This window comes from Carettochelys insculpta, chromosome 24, assembly GCF_033958435.1.
Source record: "Carettochelys insculpta isolate YL-2023 chromosome 24, ASM3395843v1, whole genome shotgun sequence".
NCBI lineage: Eukaryota > Metazoa > Chordata > Testudines > Carettochelyidae > Carettochelys > Carettochelys insculpta.
The window spans coordinates 9,945,041-9,963,383 of NC_134160.1; the positions used below are offsets into that span (position 1 = coordinate 9,945,041).

Sequence of the window (18,343 nt, forward strand, 5' to 3'; positions counted from 1 at the left end):
GAGTTGGCTATGTAGTGAGCAATGAACAGCCCTCCAGGGGAGGGGCTATGCAAAACCTGTGCAGAGATACACATCACTAGTGCAACTGAATAGTCCTTGCATGGGAAATGTTTTGGATCCAGTTTACATGGAACCTGAAAGTTGGGCTCAAATGCTTGTGCATCATATCATAGCAGATGACACAGACACAGAGAGAGAGAGAGAGACAGACAAACCAGGATGGATTCCAGGAGAGTGTGGCATATTAGGGTAGTTATTTCTGCCAACAACAGGCCAGATTCCTTCCTAAGCTTTTGCTTTTTCTTGCTGACCCAAGGACTCCAATTCTGTATTCTAGCTGACTAAAATACTGGCTTGCTTGGCAAATAAAAGGGTTCTCCAAAGAGGACAAAGGCTGGGGCATCAGCCCCCTCATAGATCCATCAAAGGAAGAGCAGAAGGTCTTTGGCTTCCCTAAGCTGTGTTGCTTAACATAGTTTGGCTACGAGTGAGCTGAGGCAGCGGCCTATCGCGTGCTGACCAGTGCTGTCTTATTGAGTCCTTGGAGTCTTGTCTGTCTGTCCATCTGTTGTCACTTGAGCTTAAATTATAACCTCCTTTAGGACGGGAATGTCTTCTGTTCTGTACTTGTACAAGGCCTAGCACTGTGGGTTCCTATCTGGGGCTGGGGTTCCAAGCTGCAGTGGAAAAGGTACCCCAAACGTTACTTTTCTGAGTCACTCTCAGGGCTCATCTGCATACTTGGCTTAATCTAATTCTTGACCTTCCCCTGCCACCCCTCCACTCTCTGATTTGCTCACCTTGATCATTTTTTTCTGATTTGTCCTCCTTGATTACTGTTTTTGGTTCTCTATGCCTTAAATATTGAGTCTGTTCTGGTCTGGCTACGGTCTGAAGAAGTGGGTCTGTCCCACGAAAGCTCACCTAATAAATTATTTTGCTAAAGTGCTACTTGACTGCTTTTTGACTTGAGTAGAAGTGTAGCTTCTTTCACTTTGGGGTACTTGAGTAAACTAAAGGTGAGATGTGCGTGTGCCTTTACTCAAGTAGTTTTCCAGAGGGACACCGGTGACTTGTACTTAAGTGTACATTCGTGCACGCGCGTGCGCACACACACACACACACAGCTTCACTTTTACACAAGTCACTTTTGGGGTCCTTTTTCCACCTCTGGTTCCAAGGCACTACAGCATGGGCGGTGCATGACCCCAGGGCAAGAACTGTCAGCCATGCCCCCCTGCCCAAGGACCCATTTCCTGCCTGAGGCTCTGACCCGCACCATGGCCACTGCCCAGTCTACCCCTCCCCACAGCACACACAGAATGGGGCTGTGGGCCATCAGCCTGGGATAGCACAGCTGTGGAGCTCTGAGTGAGCAGCATGGCTGCAGCCTCCCCTGGCCCTGGAGCTCTGGGCAGCCAGCATGGCTGCAGCCTTTGCAGTCCCCAGAGCTCCAGGGAGCCTGCGGGTGCTGCAACACAGTCCACAGCAGAGCGTGGGCAGCGCCGGTCCCCACCACCCGAGTGCTACAGTCATGCAAATAACGGAGTCCTTGCACAAAGCATCCCTGTTGGGAGAGAGAGCGTAAATGGCTGGAGGAAAATGGGGTCATTCTGTGTCTGCATCCTGCATGTTGATAAGAGGACTTAACCCATTGGGGCTGAAAGTGATGGAGTTCAGGTCTGTTCCCAGGGTTCTTAAAGTTTGTAACTAGCTTTTCAAGAGCAGAAATAATTGTTGGTTCTCCTTCAGCTTCCTTTTTAATATCTATACATTACAGTAACGATCACTGGCACTTACATGCCTTTCTCTTGCCTCCCTGTCACAGCATCCTCTTGGATGAAGAAGGGCACATCAAACTCACAGGTAAGGTGACTCCAAAAATGTTGACTTAGGGCAGACTTGGAACTCAAGATACATTTTTGTGTGCCTGTGCTGTGTTTGCAGAAAGCGAGCAGCATATGTTCACAGCTTTTCTCTTGCATAGATTTTGGTTTGAGCAAAGAAGCCATTGACCATGAGAAGAAAGCATATTCCTTCTGTGGGACAGTGGAATATATGGCGCCAGAAGTTGTGAATCGTCAGGGCCACACCCACAGCGCTGACTGGTGGTCGTATGGGGTATTAATGGTACGTTATCTAACTAGCTCATTTAAAGCCTAATTTTCTGGAGGCTCTTAACATGGTAGCTCTGCAGAGATTGTGCAATATCTGTGCATCACGCTGTATCTCTAACAGAGATCTGTTGAACAGGGAAAGATCTTAGAATCACACCAACCTTTTCAAACTCCCATGTAAATTAGTGTGCCCAAAGCTGATCAGTAGTGAAGTGAAATGAATTTCACAGCAATCAACGACAGTCATAGCTCTTCCACGTAGAATTCAGACTGTTTGTTTCTGACATACTTTCAAGCCGTTTGTATTTTGTCTCATAAAGACATCTTAAGTTTTCTGTTAAGATACTTTTGTATCAGGTTGGAATTGATACTAGTTTCTAGTACTGCCATCTGGTGGTCACTCAATCTATGGCCCTTTCAGCTCTAAGGTTTTCTGCAAAAGACTGGATAAATGACCATTAATCATACTAAGGTTCAGTATTCTAGGACCTGATGCTCCTATAAGTTCTCACTCAATCAACGAGAAGTCCTGTGGTACCTTATAGACTAACAAAGCTGGTCTTTGCCCACGAAAACTTATGCTCCAATAAATCTGTTAGTCTGGAAGGAGTCACAGTACTTCTCATTGTTTTTTGCAGATACAGACTAACATGGCTACGCCTCTGATTCTTGACACTCAATAGTTTAATTTTCTGTCTTGCTTTTCTTTACAGTTTGAGATGCTCACTGGCTCCCTGCCGTTCCAGGGAAAAGACCGTAAGGAGACAATGACGTTCATTCTCAAGTAAGAGGTGTTATTCCTCAGTGTCTCTACAGGGGCAAAACTTGCTGGTCTCCTTCTAAGATAGGGTGGCCATATGTCTTGATGGTATAGGGACAGTCCCAATATACAAGACTTTGTCTAAAGCAGGGCTCTGCAACCTGCAGCTCTTTAAGGACTTCTTTGTGGCTTCTGATGCTATAATTACAAAGTTTAAAAAAAAACAAAAAAAACCCCTCCTGATTATTTTTGATATTTTGGTGAACATCTGAAAGCCCAACAATGAACAACTCATATCTAAATAGCGAACTATATGTGATCTGGAAACATTGGATAATGGTAGTCCATCGATCCGATGATGACAATAAACATTGGATAACTCCCCCTTTAATATGTGCAGTGCATTATAGGATATGTATGTGTGTGCTGTTCATAAAATATGGGTTACAAAAAGTATGGTTTGACGTTATTTATTAAAGACCATCTTGTGGTCACATGCATTGCAGCTCTTGAATTCCTGAGTTTTTTATCAAATTTGGAAAAAAAAAAAAAAAAAAAAGGCTCTTCTTGCTCTTTTGGTTGCTGACCCCTGGACTCAGGATTTATCTTCACTACCTGGAATATCAACCTGGTCAGGGTCAATCTTCCGGGGTTCGATTTCACATGCCTGATAGAGACATGCAAAATCAAACTATTGGGGCTGGACAGTCAACCCCTCTACTCCTCAATAACGCAAGGAGTAAGGGAGGTCGACGTGAGAGTTTCTCCCATTGACCTCCCTCTGTGAGGATGACCAGGTAAGTCAATTGTAGATAAGTCAATTCCAGTTACGCAATTGCCGTAGCTGCAATTGCATGTCTACAATCGACTTTAAGATCTGGAGTGTACCTGGCCTAATACAGATGCTTATTACTTACCCCCCTCTGTCCTGATTCTTTTCATACTTACTATCTAGTCCCCCCGACTCTAAGATGTCAGGAATGTTGCATCCCAGGTGTTTATAATATTTTAAGGGCATTAATTTGCAAGTATTTATATAAACAGACTTACAAAGGACCCAGTGTTAGAGTCAGTTCATCACTTAGTATTTTATCTCACAAGCTTCAAGAAAAAACATTGGATACTAGGTGGAAGAGGAGCCACAGTCAGCGCCTGTTGGTTTGTTTTACGTACTCGTTGTTGATGGCACAATTTTTTTTCTTTCTAGAGCAAAGCTGGGCATGCCTCAGTTCTTGAGCTCTGAAGCACAAAGTCTCCTCCGGGCCCTTTTTAAAAGGAATCCAGCCAACAGAATAGGTGAGACGTCCGGTGCTACAGCTCACCTTGTGCTTCAAAAACTATCTTGGCTGCTGTTGGGCAAGTGGGTCAAATGCATTTGGATTTTGGCTGGGTTCTCCGGCACGTTTCAGCACAGCTTGGCTCTTGCTATTACCTAGTCACATTGCATGGTGGATTATAGCCTTGCTTATTTCATAGAGACTTTGTCTACATTACCTGGAAGATTGACCCGCTCAGGATCGATCTTCCAGGGTTCAGTTTTGTGCACTTGGTGGAAATGCATGAAATCAACCTACCAGGGATCAGCAGTCGATCTGTGTAGTCCCTGCTATCACGAAGACTAAGGGAGGTCAACAGAAGTAACTCTCCCATCAGCCTTCCTTAGTGAAGGCAGCCAGGTAAGTCGATTGCAGATAAGTTGATTCTAGCTGTGCAGTTGCGGTAACTAGAATTGCGTATCTTCAGTCGACTTAACTGCCTAGTGTAGACCAAGCCTCAGAGCGGAATGCGTATTTAGCACTAAATCCAGAATGGTGTCTGTCTTCCAGGTTCTGGCACGGATGGGGCAGAAGAGATAAAGCGTCACCCTTTCTACTCTACTATTGACTGGAATGTGAGCACTTAAGTTGTCTTTGCTTAGATGTTGGTTTTTCTGTGCTCTCAAGCTTGCATACCAATGGAAGGAAGAGTTACGAGTCACTTGACTGACTAAACTCTGCAATAATACGGATGCTTATAGAGTGGTTTGCAGTCAAAGAGCTGTGACCAGAGTCACCCTGCATCTCTGAGTCCTTCCCCAAAACAGTGTTCACACGCAAGGGGCAGGAGTCACGTGGACTGCTAAAGTAGGAAACCAAACAAGAATTGTTTGTCTAGTAAATACCCTCCAAGTTTGAAGTCAGGTCAACATGAGATCATTAACGGTCTCTCCAGAAGTGGAAGGACGTGGAAGCTAACTGAGGACTTAGCATGAGAGGGAAGGCCTCAGAAGTATTGGAAAATGTTCTTGAAGGACAGGGATCTTTGGAAGGAGTTCATCTACACTTAGAAAGACATACATTGAATAGAACAATATCTAGCTGAACTGATTGGGCCAGTATCCAGATGCAACACAGAGGAATACACAGGGGTACATTCGCACCCCTTCTTTGTCCCCTCCCCCACACTCATTATCAGTGCCGCACTATTTCCAGTGGGTGCGGAGGGTGCTCCTGCCTCTCCCCCATGGTGGTATGGCTCAAGAGCTGAGCAAGCTTCCTTCCCACACTGCTCTGGGGGGAGAGGACTGCCCCTGCACCCACCTCAAGCAGCACAGCGCTTCTGCAGGAAGAGGCAGGGTGGAGCAGAGGGAGAGGATGGGGCATGGTGGAGCATGGGCGGGGTGGGGGCACATGGCTGGTGCCCCTCCCCCACAGGAATCCCCGCACTAGTCGCCTCTGCTGGGGTGGTTTGGTGATTAAGACTGGAACTCAGGAAATTAATGGCTTCTTGTGTAACTCTGAGACAGTCATGTGATCTCTTGGCAACTGTTGCCCGTCTGCACTCCTGTACCTTGCAAAGGACTTCTGAGGGCTGGTCTGTTAGTGCTTGAGACATTTGGATACTGTGGTGAAGGAGGCTGCAGAAGATATAGAAAGGCTTTAGAAAAGATCGTCTGTGATATTGGTATAGGGTTCTTCTCAAATCGTCTTCAAGTAGCAATTCAAAAAGGCTGCAGAGAGGGAAAAAAACCCACCTTGCCAGGAATTCCTGTGGCTGTTCCCAAATGTTGTTTTCAGGCCCCATATCTGATGCCAGAGTGGCAGGAAAGACACAGCAGACTCAAGTGGTATAAACTACTTCATGAATAGGCTGCTCGAAAGCCAGCTGGAGATAGAAGGTTTCTTGGCTCTTGGGTAACCCATGCCTGGGAAGGAGAGATACTGCAAGCTCCTGCCACAGAAGTGACTTAACAGCTCCATGGAAGGTCCTCTCAGTGAGACATTTTAACTCTGATGGAGCTATGGTTAGTGACTAGGCTACCAAGCAGTTTCTGGCTTGTAAAGTTTTCTCCTCATGGCTTCTCACTCCCGGTAAATCCATCTCCTTAAGAGTATTTGGGAATGTCTACCAACTGGGACATATACCTGTCCAGGACTGCCTGTTGAACAGCGTCCTTGGCATTTTGCTTTGCAGAAGCTATATCGCCGGGAGATCAAACCACCTTTCAAACCTGCAGTGGCCCAACCAGACGACACCTTTTACTTTGACACGGAGTTCACGTCTCGTACGCCAAAAGGTTTGTCTGCACCTCCAGCAAATAAGAGACTGGTGCAGGATGCTCTGGCTATATACAAACGAGGCTCTGGGGTGAGGTATTATACTGACTCCTAAGCCAGCATGACTAGGTCTGTCCTTACTGTAAATGAGGAACACTGACTTCAGAAGGTTACAGCTCTTGATAAGGAGTGGGTGGTACAGAAGTAAATTTGCAGGGAGCTTTCATGGGTAAATGATCTAGTTGGCTGTGGTATAACATGGAGTAGTGGCGAGAACAGGGGGTAGCCCTAATTCTGAGTGAGGGTTAAATTATCAGCTATTGACAGGCTGCTATAGGACCGGTCTCTTTCTTGGCTTATTCCAGACTCTCCTGGAATTCCCCCAAGTGCAGGGGCCCATCAGCTCTTCCGAGGGTTCAGTTTCGTGGCAACTGGATTGATGGAGGATGGCAAAGTCAAATCCACCCAGACACCTCTGAATTCTGTGGTACAGGTAAGGGGACTGGGCCAAGGAAAGGCCTATCTTAAACTGCAGTGATCACTCCAGAAGTCGAGTGCATGTTGGTTGGACCTTGAGGGCTGATAAGGGGCTGTCTGACTAAAACCAGAGGGCAAGGGTTATTCCTGTGGAAAAGGAGGGATTTCCTCTTGAAAACTCCAACTGGTTCCCCTGTGGATTCCAAATAAGGATCTGAATTTGTTCAGTGGCTGAGCCAGGCAGTTGATGGCTACGTCTACACGTGAAGCCAACATCGAAATAGCTTATTTCGATGTAGCAACATCAAAATAGGCTATTTCGATGAGCAACGTCTACACGTCCTCCAGGGCTGGCAACGTCGATGTTCAACTTCGACGTTGCGCGGCACCACATCGAAATAGGCGCTGCGAGGGAACGTCTACACGCCAAAGTAGCACACATCGAAATAAGGGTGCCAGGCACAGCTGCAGACAGGGTCACAGGGTGGACTCAACAGCAAGCCGCTCCCTTAAAGGGCCCCTCCCAGACACAGTTGCACTAAACAACACAAGATCCACAGAGACGACAACTGGTTGCAGACCCTGTGCCTGCGGTATGGATCCCCAGCTGCCACAGCAGCAGCCAGAAGCCCTGGGCTAAGGGCTGCTGCCCACGGTGACCATAGAGCCCCGCAGGGGCTGGAGAGAGAGCATCTCTCAACCCCTCAGCTGATGGCCGCCATGGCGGACCCCGCTATTTCGAAGTTGCGGGACGCGCAACGACTACACGGTCCCTACTTCGACGTTGAATGTCGAAGTAGGGCGCTATTCCTATCCCCTCATGGGGTTAGCGACTTCGACGTCTCGCCGCCTACCGTCGAAGTTAACTTCGAAATAGCGCCCGGCACGTGTAGCCGTGACGGGCACTATTTCGAAGTTAGTGCCGCTACTTCGAAGTAGCGTGCACGTGTAGACACGGCCCATGTGAGCAAGAGGAAAGTCAGGTGAGCAAGAACTGGCTTTTCTCCCTTATTACAAGCAACCAGGCATAGCCCATAGAAGGCCACGGTAAAATTCTCCACCTAACCTCCTGTGGAGAGATTACCAGAGATCAGATTTTATCATGCTACAAGATTAAAAAAACCTCAAATATTTGACCCAGTCACACACGTTTACACACAGGACCAGAAGATTCATGTTCTGTGGGGCCAGTTCAAACCTCCACCCTGCAGAGGAAAGTCAGTCGAGTGGATGTGGCTTGCCAGGGGGTGGATCTTTCAGATGAGATGGCCTAGGATTTTCAAACGGTTTATGGTACTTACACGTTCAGGTTCTGTTTAAATTAGATAAGCTTTAGAGGGCTAATTCTCTTAAGGACCTTTGAAAATTAGAGCCATAAAAACCAAAGTCCTCTCTGCCTTGCTTAGATGCTGCAAATCTTATGACTCTTCCCATAGCTTACTCCGTCTGATAAACTGTTTTGCCAAGGACGCCGCCCTCACTCAAGAGGTGGCTACATGTGGCTGTGGCTCTCACTTTAGAGGCGGCCACATTTCAGTAGGTGGTTCATGCTTGTAACACTGGGCACCAAGGTGCTATAGAAATGTGATTTGCATTTGCACTTCTTTCACAGCAGGCCACAGTCAGTCAATCCATCCTCCATTTTGCTGGTGTACAGAGACTACTGTGTTCCCCAAAGTGACTTTTCTTTTCTATTTTGTTCCTCCATTCGTCCCCCTGTAGCAGCTTCATGGCAAGAGCCTCCAGTTTAACGATGGCTACGTGGTAAAGGAGACAATCGGCGTCGGCTCCTATTCCGTGTGTAAACGCTGTGTTCATAAAACCACCAACATGGAGTACGCCGTCAAGGTTTGCAGTCTGCCATCTCTCCCTCACCCGCACACCCACTTGCAGGTTTCCTTTTACTCTAGTAACAGCATCTGGTAATAAAACTGAGGAAAGTGCCAATATTTTCTGTGCCAGCATGCAAGAAGCCAGGCTGGATTTCCAGGCTGGCAGGGTCCTGGGGACATGGCATTCTCCTTTTAGGAGAGAGACATTTTGGTACTGCATGTTACTTTGCAATAATTGCATTCCTACGTTGGGTGTTAGGGATTCCATCAAGTGCCCCTCAGTCTGAAGAAAGGCTGATGTGATCCTGGGGGTGTCTATCTGACAGCAAAGTGAGTCACTTTGGTAAACCAAGACAGTAGGAGTTGAGGAGTAAAAGTAATTTGAGTCTCCTCCCCAGCTAAGTTCTGCAGTGCTCCACTCTGTTTTTCCCATTCACACAGCTCTGTCCTGCCTCTCTGCTACCTGTGTTGCAGAAGGAACCTGGTTCTGGTTACCATTTACCTATTCTCTCCTGCAGGTCATTGATAAGAGTAGACGAGACCCTTCCGAGGAGATAGAGATCCTCCTGCGGTATGGGCAGCACCCAAACATCATCACGCTGAAAGACGTGAGTGTAACAGTGTTCAATGGGCACGTATGCAGAAAGGTTGTCTCTGAAAGCCTGCCTACAGAGGCTCAGGCTTCTGAGACCACGTACCCCACCCTAAAATGGTGACAGTTTTGGAGAAGAGTCAGGTCCATAGCATGTACTGTGGGAGATGGAGGCTTTCTGTAGAGCAGGGATTCCCAGCCTATGGGTTGAGACCCAAACATAAGTCGCAATTACATTTGTTAAGAGTCACCAGCAGCTTGGAGCTGCATTTGGCTCTTAAAGAAGCCATTTGCAACTCCTTAACACTGCCACATCCGGCAGCTACCGCTATCAATAGAGAAGCAGTTACACATTACAAAGACAGCTTCTCCACCTTTGATATTCGTAGCCATCCAAGGCAAGCCACTTAATAGACTCTTGCAATAAGTAATTTTTGCCCCCTCCTCCCTTCCCTCCTTTTTGCCCCTCTTCTGTTCTATGTAGCTGATCTGGCAGTTTTCATTTTTTTGTTTGTATCTCCCCCCAGCCCCTGCATGTGACTCATCCAGCCCCTCCAGCCTCTGAGTGTGACCCTCCCAGCACCCCCAGACTGAGTGTGACTCCCCTAAGCCCCTCCAGACTCTGAATGTGGGCTTTAAGCTGTGGGGGGACAGGGGCAGGATAATTTGGGGATGAGGGTCTTTCCCCTACCACAACTCAGATCAACTATAATAATACAATAATAATAAACTATAATAAATGTAGTCTTGTTATTATTAATGTATTTCCCTTTTCCTATGAAATAACTACTATAAATATATAAACACGAGGGGATGCATTCTTGTTTTCTTGCCTCAGGCACAAAATTAGCTAGTTACAGCACTGCTCTCCCTCCTTCCCTATTTTTAATTGCCTTGGGTCACTAAGTCTTCCTGAATTGTCAACTTGGGTCCCTGTCTGGAAAAGGTTGGGAACCACTTTGAGCTAGTGATAGAACTATTAAAGGGCTGCTTTGGAAGCAACCTGTTGCATGTGCTCTGTGGTTTCTAAGACTACCTCTAGCTTAGGCTAGGTCTACACTAGACATAAAAGTCCATTGTAGAGATACAATTTCTGTATCTAGAATTGACTTATTTACAATCAGCTTACCTGGCCATCCTCACAGAGGGAGATCAACAGAAGAAACTCCTCCATCGACCTTCCTTATTCCCCACGATATTGAGGAGTACAGGAGTCGACTGCCAACCGCATGTAATCCGATTTTGCACATCCCCACTAGGTGCGCGAAATTAAACCACAGAAGATCAATCCTGACCGGGTCTATCTTCCACATAGTGAAGACATACCTTTAGAGTGTCTGTCTTTCTAAAGCTGTAATGTGTTTCGCCAGAACTCAGCTACCTTCCCTTGATGTATTTCTGAATTTTTTAGTGCACAGGAATTTTATGACGCTGTGCCCAGGGTCTGTGATGCCATCAGATTTTTCAGCAGTGAGCAGCACATTTTTGCTCTATGGTCCATTCCTTATGGTCCATTCCCCAGCAGAGTGCACACAGAATTCAACATGTCTGCCCCCCATCGCAGCAGTGCTTGACAAAAGAGGCTGAGGGAGAGGAGTTCCCCCCACTCATGAACCAAAGCTTGGCTCTACTTCATTTTTTTTAAAGAGCTTGTGAAAGTTCCCTCCAACTAGATCTGCATGAGATTAAACAGCCACAATATGTGCAGGAAAGGTCTTTTCTACAGCTGTAGGATATGTAGCTATAGGCAGTTCTGCCCTATCTCCAGGACGGACGGACATGGGTGAGAGAGAAAGCCATCATTGTTTTAGGAACTAACCCCCACATATGTGCTTTGGCAGGTGTATGATGATGGGAAGCATGTTTACCTGGTGACTGAACTAATGAGAGGAGGGGAGCTGTTGGACAGGATCCTCAGGCAGAAGTATTTCTCTGAGAGAGAGGCCAGTTCTGTGCTGCACACGATCTGTAAAACTGTGGAGTATCTGCATTCTCAAGGGGTGAGCATGGGAGGCTGAGATGCCACCAAGTGGGAAGCAGGTGGTCCCAGGGGTACTCTCCTGTGCGTACTTCTGTGGGAAGTAGCTGCCTGTGAAGGATACGTTTCAGTCTTGAGGGAGGCCAGGCGTGGAATCCCAGCCTGTGCCATTTGCTTCACCTGCAGACTTGAGTGCAATTGGTAGAAGAATGTGACCACAGCCCCTGCTCTTTACTTGACAGGTGGTTCATAGAGACTTGAAACCCAGCAACATTCTCTACGTGGATGAGTCTGGAAACCCAGAGAGCATTCGCATTTGTGACTTTGGCTTTGCCAAGCAGCTGAGGGCTGAGAATGGCCTTCTCATGACTCCTTGCTACACTGCAAACTTTGTGGCTCCTGAGGTAAACTGCTGCTAAGCTGAAACTCTCCCTCTGGTGCTCTTAGTGTCCTCTATCAGGCTGTAGTTCTCTGCCAATGTTAATTACTTGCTGAAATGTTGGCTAGGGCTAGCTCTCGCGTCCTCTGACAGCATAGCCTGCTTGTGGATGTGGATAAAAGTGGAAATACTCTCCCAGTACTGACCTAATGCAAGCCAGTTCTGGGACTAAATTTCACTACCCTCCCTGCTTCTTTTTCTTCCTACTCTCCTTTCTGTTGCAGGGGTCAGCAACCTTTCCAAGGCGGAGTGTCAGAATTTCCCCTTTTGACCTCTATGTACAGTCTGAGTGCCGGTGATGCTTTTTAAAGTCACTAATAGTCCTACTTACAACAGCTTCATTCATAAGAAAAAGAAGCAGAGCTTTACTATCTAGGTGGTGGTTGGTAGCATTAGCTGGTGTTTTCTTAATCCCTTTCCTAGCCTTGAAGTTTGTCCCCAGTTTACTTTTCTCTCCTTTCATCTGAGCTTGTCTGTGGGTTCCTCAACAGACCTGCTGTATTGGTGCAGCTGTAGCAACAGTGACCCTCCATTCTCAGACCTGTGCGGGTCAGTGGCTTGCAGACAGGCCCTTCATTTAAGGGGCTATAAAAAGCCTGTGAACTGGGCCTATTAATGTAATGAGTATATCTAGGTGCTAGAACTGGATACTCTGTAGAATTAATATGCGGAGTGTAAATCTGTTAGCACCTCGTTCTTTTTCATGACATGCCTGGGATGACATCCTTGTAACATGCTTGCAGAATTGTCTTTCCTTTGGCTTATTTTGCACAGGTACTAAAACGTCAAGGCTACGATGAGGGATGTGACATCTGGAGTTTAGGGATACTCCTCTATACAATGCTGGCAGGGTAAGTACCCACTGCTCTTTTTGTAGGGACATGTTAAGCACACAGACAGCTGCCTGTGGGTATATTGCTAGCGGGCATGTCCTGCTGCAAAGGCCGTGTTGCCCTGATTAGCTGTCCTTCACTCTGATACGGGTTCTGATCGGATAGAAGAGGAAGCTACAAACTTCCTGTTTTTCAGATACACTCCTTTTGCAAATGGGCCCAGTGACACCCCAGAGGACATCCTGACCCGAATAGGTGGAGGGAAGTTTACTCTCAAAGGGGGAAACTGGGACACGGTTTCTGAGGCAGCCAAGGTAAGATCTGGTGCCTGAATTAAGTCTGTAGCGCAGGTCAATCGTGGACAGCTGCTATGCCCCCTTTTAAAAGAAACCTAGCTATAGCTTTCACTTATTCTTCCTAGGCAATGTGGTCTCAGTAACTCCCATCTCTCATGCACATTTTCCTCCAAAAATGGGGCAGTGGTGCCTCATCAGAGTGTTTATACCCTGTGCCTTCATCTCTTGCAGTTACTGTTGGCATGCAGTACCAAGCTCTAGTGCAGTGGTTCTCAGCCAGGGGTATGTGTACCCTTGGGGACTGCAGAGCTCACCCAGAGGGTACATTAACTCAGTGTTTCTCAATCTTTTTTATGAATAAAAAAATTGGACTTATTTTATGTTTTTTTATTTATCCTTTTTGCACAGTCATAAGTACAGTGGCAAGTTCATTGCCTACAGGCAGTTTCTTCCAGCCAACCCGTTACAATTCAGTTGTTTAAACAAATGTGTTGCAATGGTAGAAAAAAGTTTTGTGTGTCTGAAAACTGTGGGTGCTGTGGGGGAGGGGGGTACTTTATAAAAAAGAGGTTGAGAAACAGTGCTGTAGTGGCCCATCTATGGCCATTGGAGCTTTGCCGCATCTCCCGAGTCCAGGCAGATTGCTACTATTCTCTAAGAAATCAAACATCCTACTCTGGCATGGGAGTGGAAAGAACCCCTCTCAGATGGGTTCGTACCAACCTTCTGAAGCCTAATTTTCTGAACACTTGCTCCAGGGTTTAGTATCCAAGATGCTCCATGTTGATCCTCACCAGCGCCTGACGGCTAAACAAGTCCTGCAGCATCCCTGGATCACACACAAGGATAGCTTGCCCCAGAGCCAGCTGAGGCACCAGGATGTGCAGCTTGTAAAGGTACGCCTTATGGGGACTGGGTCTGGCCTGTGGTGCATTCAGCAGTGCCCTCAAGCACCATCACCATCTCTGGAGAACATGCAGAGCAGCAGTGGGCAACCTAGCCCAGTGAGTGGGCCACGTGAGTGGCCTGCCTTCATCTCAGTGGACCCCAAGATTGTCATAACAAAGACATTCTTCCACGATAGGGTAGACTTGCTAACTGTGCGTAGGTACCTAGAATTTTCAGGGTGTTCCAATTGACCTGTAGCAGTACTTTGATTGGCTGCAGAGCAAGCGCATGGCTGTCATGGTCAATACGGTGTGCAGTCAGCGTGTACCTCTTTTCGCATGCCCTGGACTTTATTATGTGCATGTCATTTCAGTAATACCAGTAGGAAAAAAACTATGTGGACAGAAGCCAGCAGAATTTAGTAACCTTGCACATGGACAAAGGTAAACAAAACGTCTCCTAGAACCCTGAGGGGCCGCATGCGGACCACGGGCCTCAGGTTGCTCACAAATGATGGAGAGAAATGCTCAAGGCATGGGACGTAGAGTTGTCTGGACCTGTTGCCAGGGCAAAGGGACAATTTGAGGGAAGTTGCAGTGGAAGGGGAATATTTAATAAGCACAAGGCAGAAACTAGCTCCTGCGGGCTACAGGAAAGCTTCTGATACCTTTCTTTTAAAAAGAGTGTCTTCGATGCTGACCAGTCTGCGATGAAGTAACTTTCAGTAGGGTACAAACATATTTCTCCCTTCCAGCTAGTTTGTGTAGTTGCAGTCCTGTGGTGCTTCAATGACCCTTTTTCATTCTTTTTCTGCAAGGGAGCCATGGCTGCAACATACTCTGCGTTAAACAGCTCCAAGCCAAGCCCACAGCTCAAACCCATTGAGTCATCCATTCTGGCACAGAGGCGGGTGAAGAAGCTCCCTTCCACCTCACTGTAGGGGCGACCGTGGGCAGTCCACAAGACCACCGTGCAGTGCTGTCCCCCTGCCGACGTTGCACAAGCTGCCGAAAGACGGGAAGCAGGAAAACAGGCAACAAAACGACTCATGAAGGGAAGTCCATTTGCAGGCTGTTCCTCGAAACCATGTCAAGGCCAAGTGCCTTTGTACTTCTGAAAGACTAGCTCTTCTCCTTGTGGACTCATCTGTCCTGATGGAAGTTCACTGTAAAACCTTTTTTTAAAAAGTGTAAATTGATACAATTTTTAAAGAGATCCATTTGTGTATATGAGAACTAGAATGTATAATCTCTGATGACGTCGCTAAAGAGCAGATCTGATTTGTCTTTTCCTCTGAAGGACCAGGCTTTGGTTCTAGACACATCACCTTTCACATCCGCTTTGGGGTTCGGGCTGGTGCAGCTAGAAGTCTTATCTTCCCCACCTCAAAAGTTTTTGTACCCTCCCCCATGTCAAACTAGTAGCCATTCTTTCCAGAACCACCTGGCAGAGAAACTGTTGATATCAACTTTTTCGCTCCTTTTTTGTGTACAGCTCGTAAAAACCTATTCAGTTTCATTCTGTATGTTTTGGTTTCCCCCCATAAGCCCACATGGCTGCAGTAAGAGTGCATAAGCCATTTTAAGCACCCACTTGGGTGTTAAACAGTCCCAGATACCTGCAGGCTTTGTACCATTCCTCCATCATTCATTCAGGATTCTGTCAGATGAACAGGTGCTGGTAGGGAAAATATATTCTCTGTAGTCAAGTTAAGTCTTTCTGGGTTGGCTGTGGTTTCTCTCTCTCTTTTTTAATTTCTGTTTCACTTAGCACCATCCAGGAATCCATCATGCAAAATGAATTTTTTTAAATTTAATTCTGTTCTATGGCTGGTAACTCAGGGTTTGTGTCTGAACTTTATAATAAACATGTCATTCCGTTGAAGTTATTTTACTGACTGAATGTTCACCCATCCCTTTAGCTACCAAATAAGCTATGCTTGTCACTCCTGCTGTCGTTAAAATGTTGGTGATACTAGCATGCTTTTTCATAAAGCATTTTGAAATCTACAGATGAAGAGCTGTGTGGAGAAGTGTATCTCTTCTCCTCAAATGTCTCAGTGAAAGGGAACTCAGTACTGCTAACAGCTATATTGTGCCATCTTCACTCAAGTTTAGAACTTGCTCTGTAAGTGAATTCATTAGAATTAATTGTGGAATAAGGCAAGTGGTTCCCAACCTTTTCAGTAACACAGCACACTTGAATGAGACAAACAATTCCACAGCACGCCTACCTTTTTCAGCTGAATCAGTTGCTCATATATGTCACATTTACTTACATTTACTATGGTTACCATCTTACTGGAGAGGTCTGCAACACAGTAGTGCATACAGCAAGCTAAAAAAAAGGATCAAATGCATTAATGTTTCAAATCGACCACAGAATACATCGTCTTCGACATCAAGCATGGACACTTTTTTTAAAATCTGCTCAACGCCATGCTAGGGATGTTGAGTAAATGAGCACCACAGAAAGCGGGCTCCCCTCCCTGCAAGCCTGTTGGAACCAGGACGTGGCATTTAAACTACATCCCAACTCCAACAGGCTCTGGCCTTTCCTCCATCCCCCTGGCTACAGCATGGAGTGGAGGCAGGCTCCCCATGAGCTCATTCAGGCTGGGAAGTAGCATTTCAGCTGCTGCCTGACAGGTCTTGCAGGGGTCAGCATTTTCCCTCCCAGTGGCTGTGAAAAGAGCCACCACAGAAGGGGCGAGGGTGAATTGACAAACCCTGCACCAGCTGGGACTTGGGCACCCTTGCTGCTGGAGCTCCAGCTAATGCTGGGTCTTCAATTCCTCCCCTCTCCTGCAAAGAGCCAGTGAGGGCAAATTGACAGAATTTCAGGGCACACTTGGATAGTTCTCATGGCCCACCAGTGTGCCATGGCACACTAGTTGAAAACCACTGGAGTAAGGCATTAATCATCATTAAGCATGGCAGAATCTGGCCTGCAGAGGAGAAACTTATTTACAGGAACCTAAATATCACAAATGTAATAGAAATCAGCCCTCAGAGACTCTTTCTAACCTTGTTTAACTTTTTGAGTCCTTCTGAACCCCTCGATGTGATGGTTTTGAGATAAGGTTTCTTAGCTGCCTTTTTTTTCCAGGGTTCCCTCCCTATTTGTGTATGTGTGGCTCTTCAGTGGGAGAAGCTGAGGATGTTACAAGGATGTCTTCCAGGAGTGAACTGAGCAAGTCTCTTTGCTGAGTGAATCTCGGCTGTTAGATACTCCTGGGAGTTGAGCAAAGTGCCATTTTTTCCTTGGTTTGCCCGAGCAGACTCTAATGCAAGCCCTCCAATTTCACATGTTCCTTTCCTTGCAACAATACAACAGCAGAGTTGTCTTTTTTCACCTTCAGTTACTCTGCATGTAGCCCCTCATGCTTGCCATCTATTCCGAAGCCTTGCTGTTGAGATGTCCACTTGCTGTTCCCTGCAGCACACGTGTATCTGTTAGGGCATATTTACATGGGGAAAGTGACCAGCATAGTTAATAGCAGATAACTATTCTGCTATTAATACCATTATTTTGTCATTTTAATTCCCCCATGCTTTGCAAGTTGAAAGCGGAGCAATTAATCTGGAGTAAGCAAAGGTGACTAGTGAAGAAGGACAAAAGGAGGTACCAACCCCACCTCTATGTGACTCCTCCCCAGGCTATCCCTTGCTCGCGGCCCATACGCTGTCCCCATCCCTTCACTTCCTCTCCCGTTATCTAGGGTGGGGGAATGTCTGGCTGGCTGTGCTGCACCAGCAGGAAGCAGAATCCCAGCATGTCCAGAGGCTGCCTGGGACTCCAGAGAATGCTGCTGCACCACCCCATTCCCTTCCCTGTCCCATTACCAAATGGCAGGCTTTGACCCTGCACAGAGCAATTTCTCCTCTCCCAGACAGCACAGCCACAGGTTGCCTAGGAGAGTGCAGCAGCCAGGCATCATGGACAAAAGATCCCCTTGGCCCTTCCCTCTCCTCGAAGTCGGGGGGGCACACGACCCTGACTCCCCATGCCCATTGTCCCTGGCAGTTAGGGTATGTCTTTACTTACTGAGAGATCTGGAGTTTGATTTTATGCATCTGGTAAAGATGCACAAAATCAATCTCTCTGGGGTTCACAGCTGACTCCCTGTACTCCTCTCGCAGGGAGTACGGGAGTTCGACCAGAGAAGCGCTCCCGTCGACCTCCCTAAGTGAGGACAGACCTTGAAGTCAACTGCAGATATGTCGACTGTAGCTACACAGTTGCCATAGCTAGAATTGCATGTCTGCAGTCAACTGTGTCTAGTGTAAACCAAGCCTAAGAGTGACTCTTACTCTACAGAATCAAAGAATATTAGAACTGGAAGGGACCTCAAGACGCCATTGAGTCCAGTTCCCTGTCCAGAATAATTACTCTGGTTCCCACTTCCAAAGCATAGTTTTTCTTCTGTAGCTATGCTCATCCATTTCCCTGTATAAACAGAGATGACTTTCCTGGGGCCCTCAGGAGACTTAAGCAGTGAGATCAATGAAGTAATGCCTCCTTGCTAGTCTGAATTTGCCCTGGATCCATAGTTTAATGGGGTGTTTTTGGACTCCGTTGCATGTAATGGTGTC

General features: G+C 46.8%; 1 protein-coding gene across 1 annotated transcript in view; it reads left to right on the forward strand.

The window, feature by feature from the left end:
- Positions 1 to 15,627, forward strand: part of RPS6KA1 (ribosomal protein S6 kinase A1) — an 80,780-nt gene extending 65,153 nt beyond the window's left edge. Inside the window, exons 9-23 of the mRNA XM_074976204.1 lie at positions 1,829 to 1,866; positions 1,988 to 2,130; positions 2,831 to 2,901; positions 4,085 to 4,173; positions 4,704 to 4,768; positions 6,331 to 6,433; positions 6,779 to 6,906; positions 8,613 to 8,738; positions 9,241 to 9,330; positions 11,156 to 11,314; positions 11,535 to 11,696; positions 12,506 to 12,582; positions 12,761 to 12,878; positions 13,619 to 13,756; positions 14,566 to 15,627. Coding sequence (XP_074832305.1) covers positions 1,829 to 1,866; positions 1,988 to 2,130; positions 2,831 to 2,901; positions 4,085 to 4,173; positions 4,704 to 4,768; positions 6,331 to 6,433; positions 6,779 to 6,906; positions 8,613 to 8,738; positions 9,241 to 9,330; positions 11,156 to 11,314; positions 11,535 to 11,696; positions 12,506 to 12,582; positions 12,761 to 12,878; positions 13,619 to 13,756; positions 14,566 to 14,688 — 1,630 coding nt within the window. The 3' untranslated portion in view covers positions 14,689 to 15,627. The remainder of the gene's footprint in view (positions 1 to 1,828; positions 1,867 to 1,987; positions 2,131 to 2,830; positions 2,902 to 4,084; positions 4,174 to 4,703; positions 4,769 to 6,330; positions 6,434 to 6,778; positions 6,907 to 8,612; positions 8,739 to 9,240; positions 9,331 to 11,155; positions 11,315 to 11,534; positions 11,697 to 12,505; positions 12,583 to 12,760; positions 12,879 to 13,618; positions 13,757 to 14,565) is intronic.
- Positions 15,628 to 18,343: the final 2,716 nt, after the last annotated feature.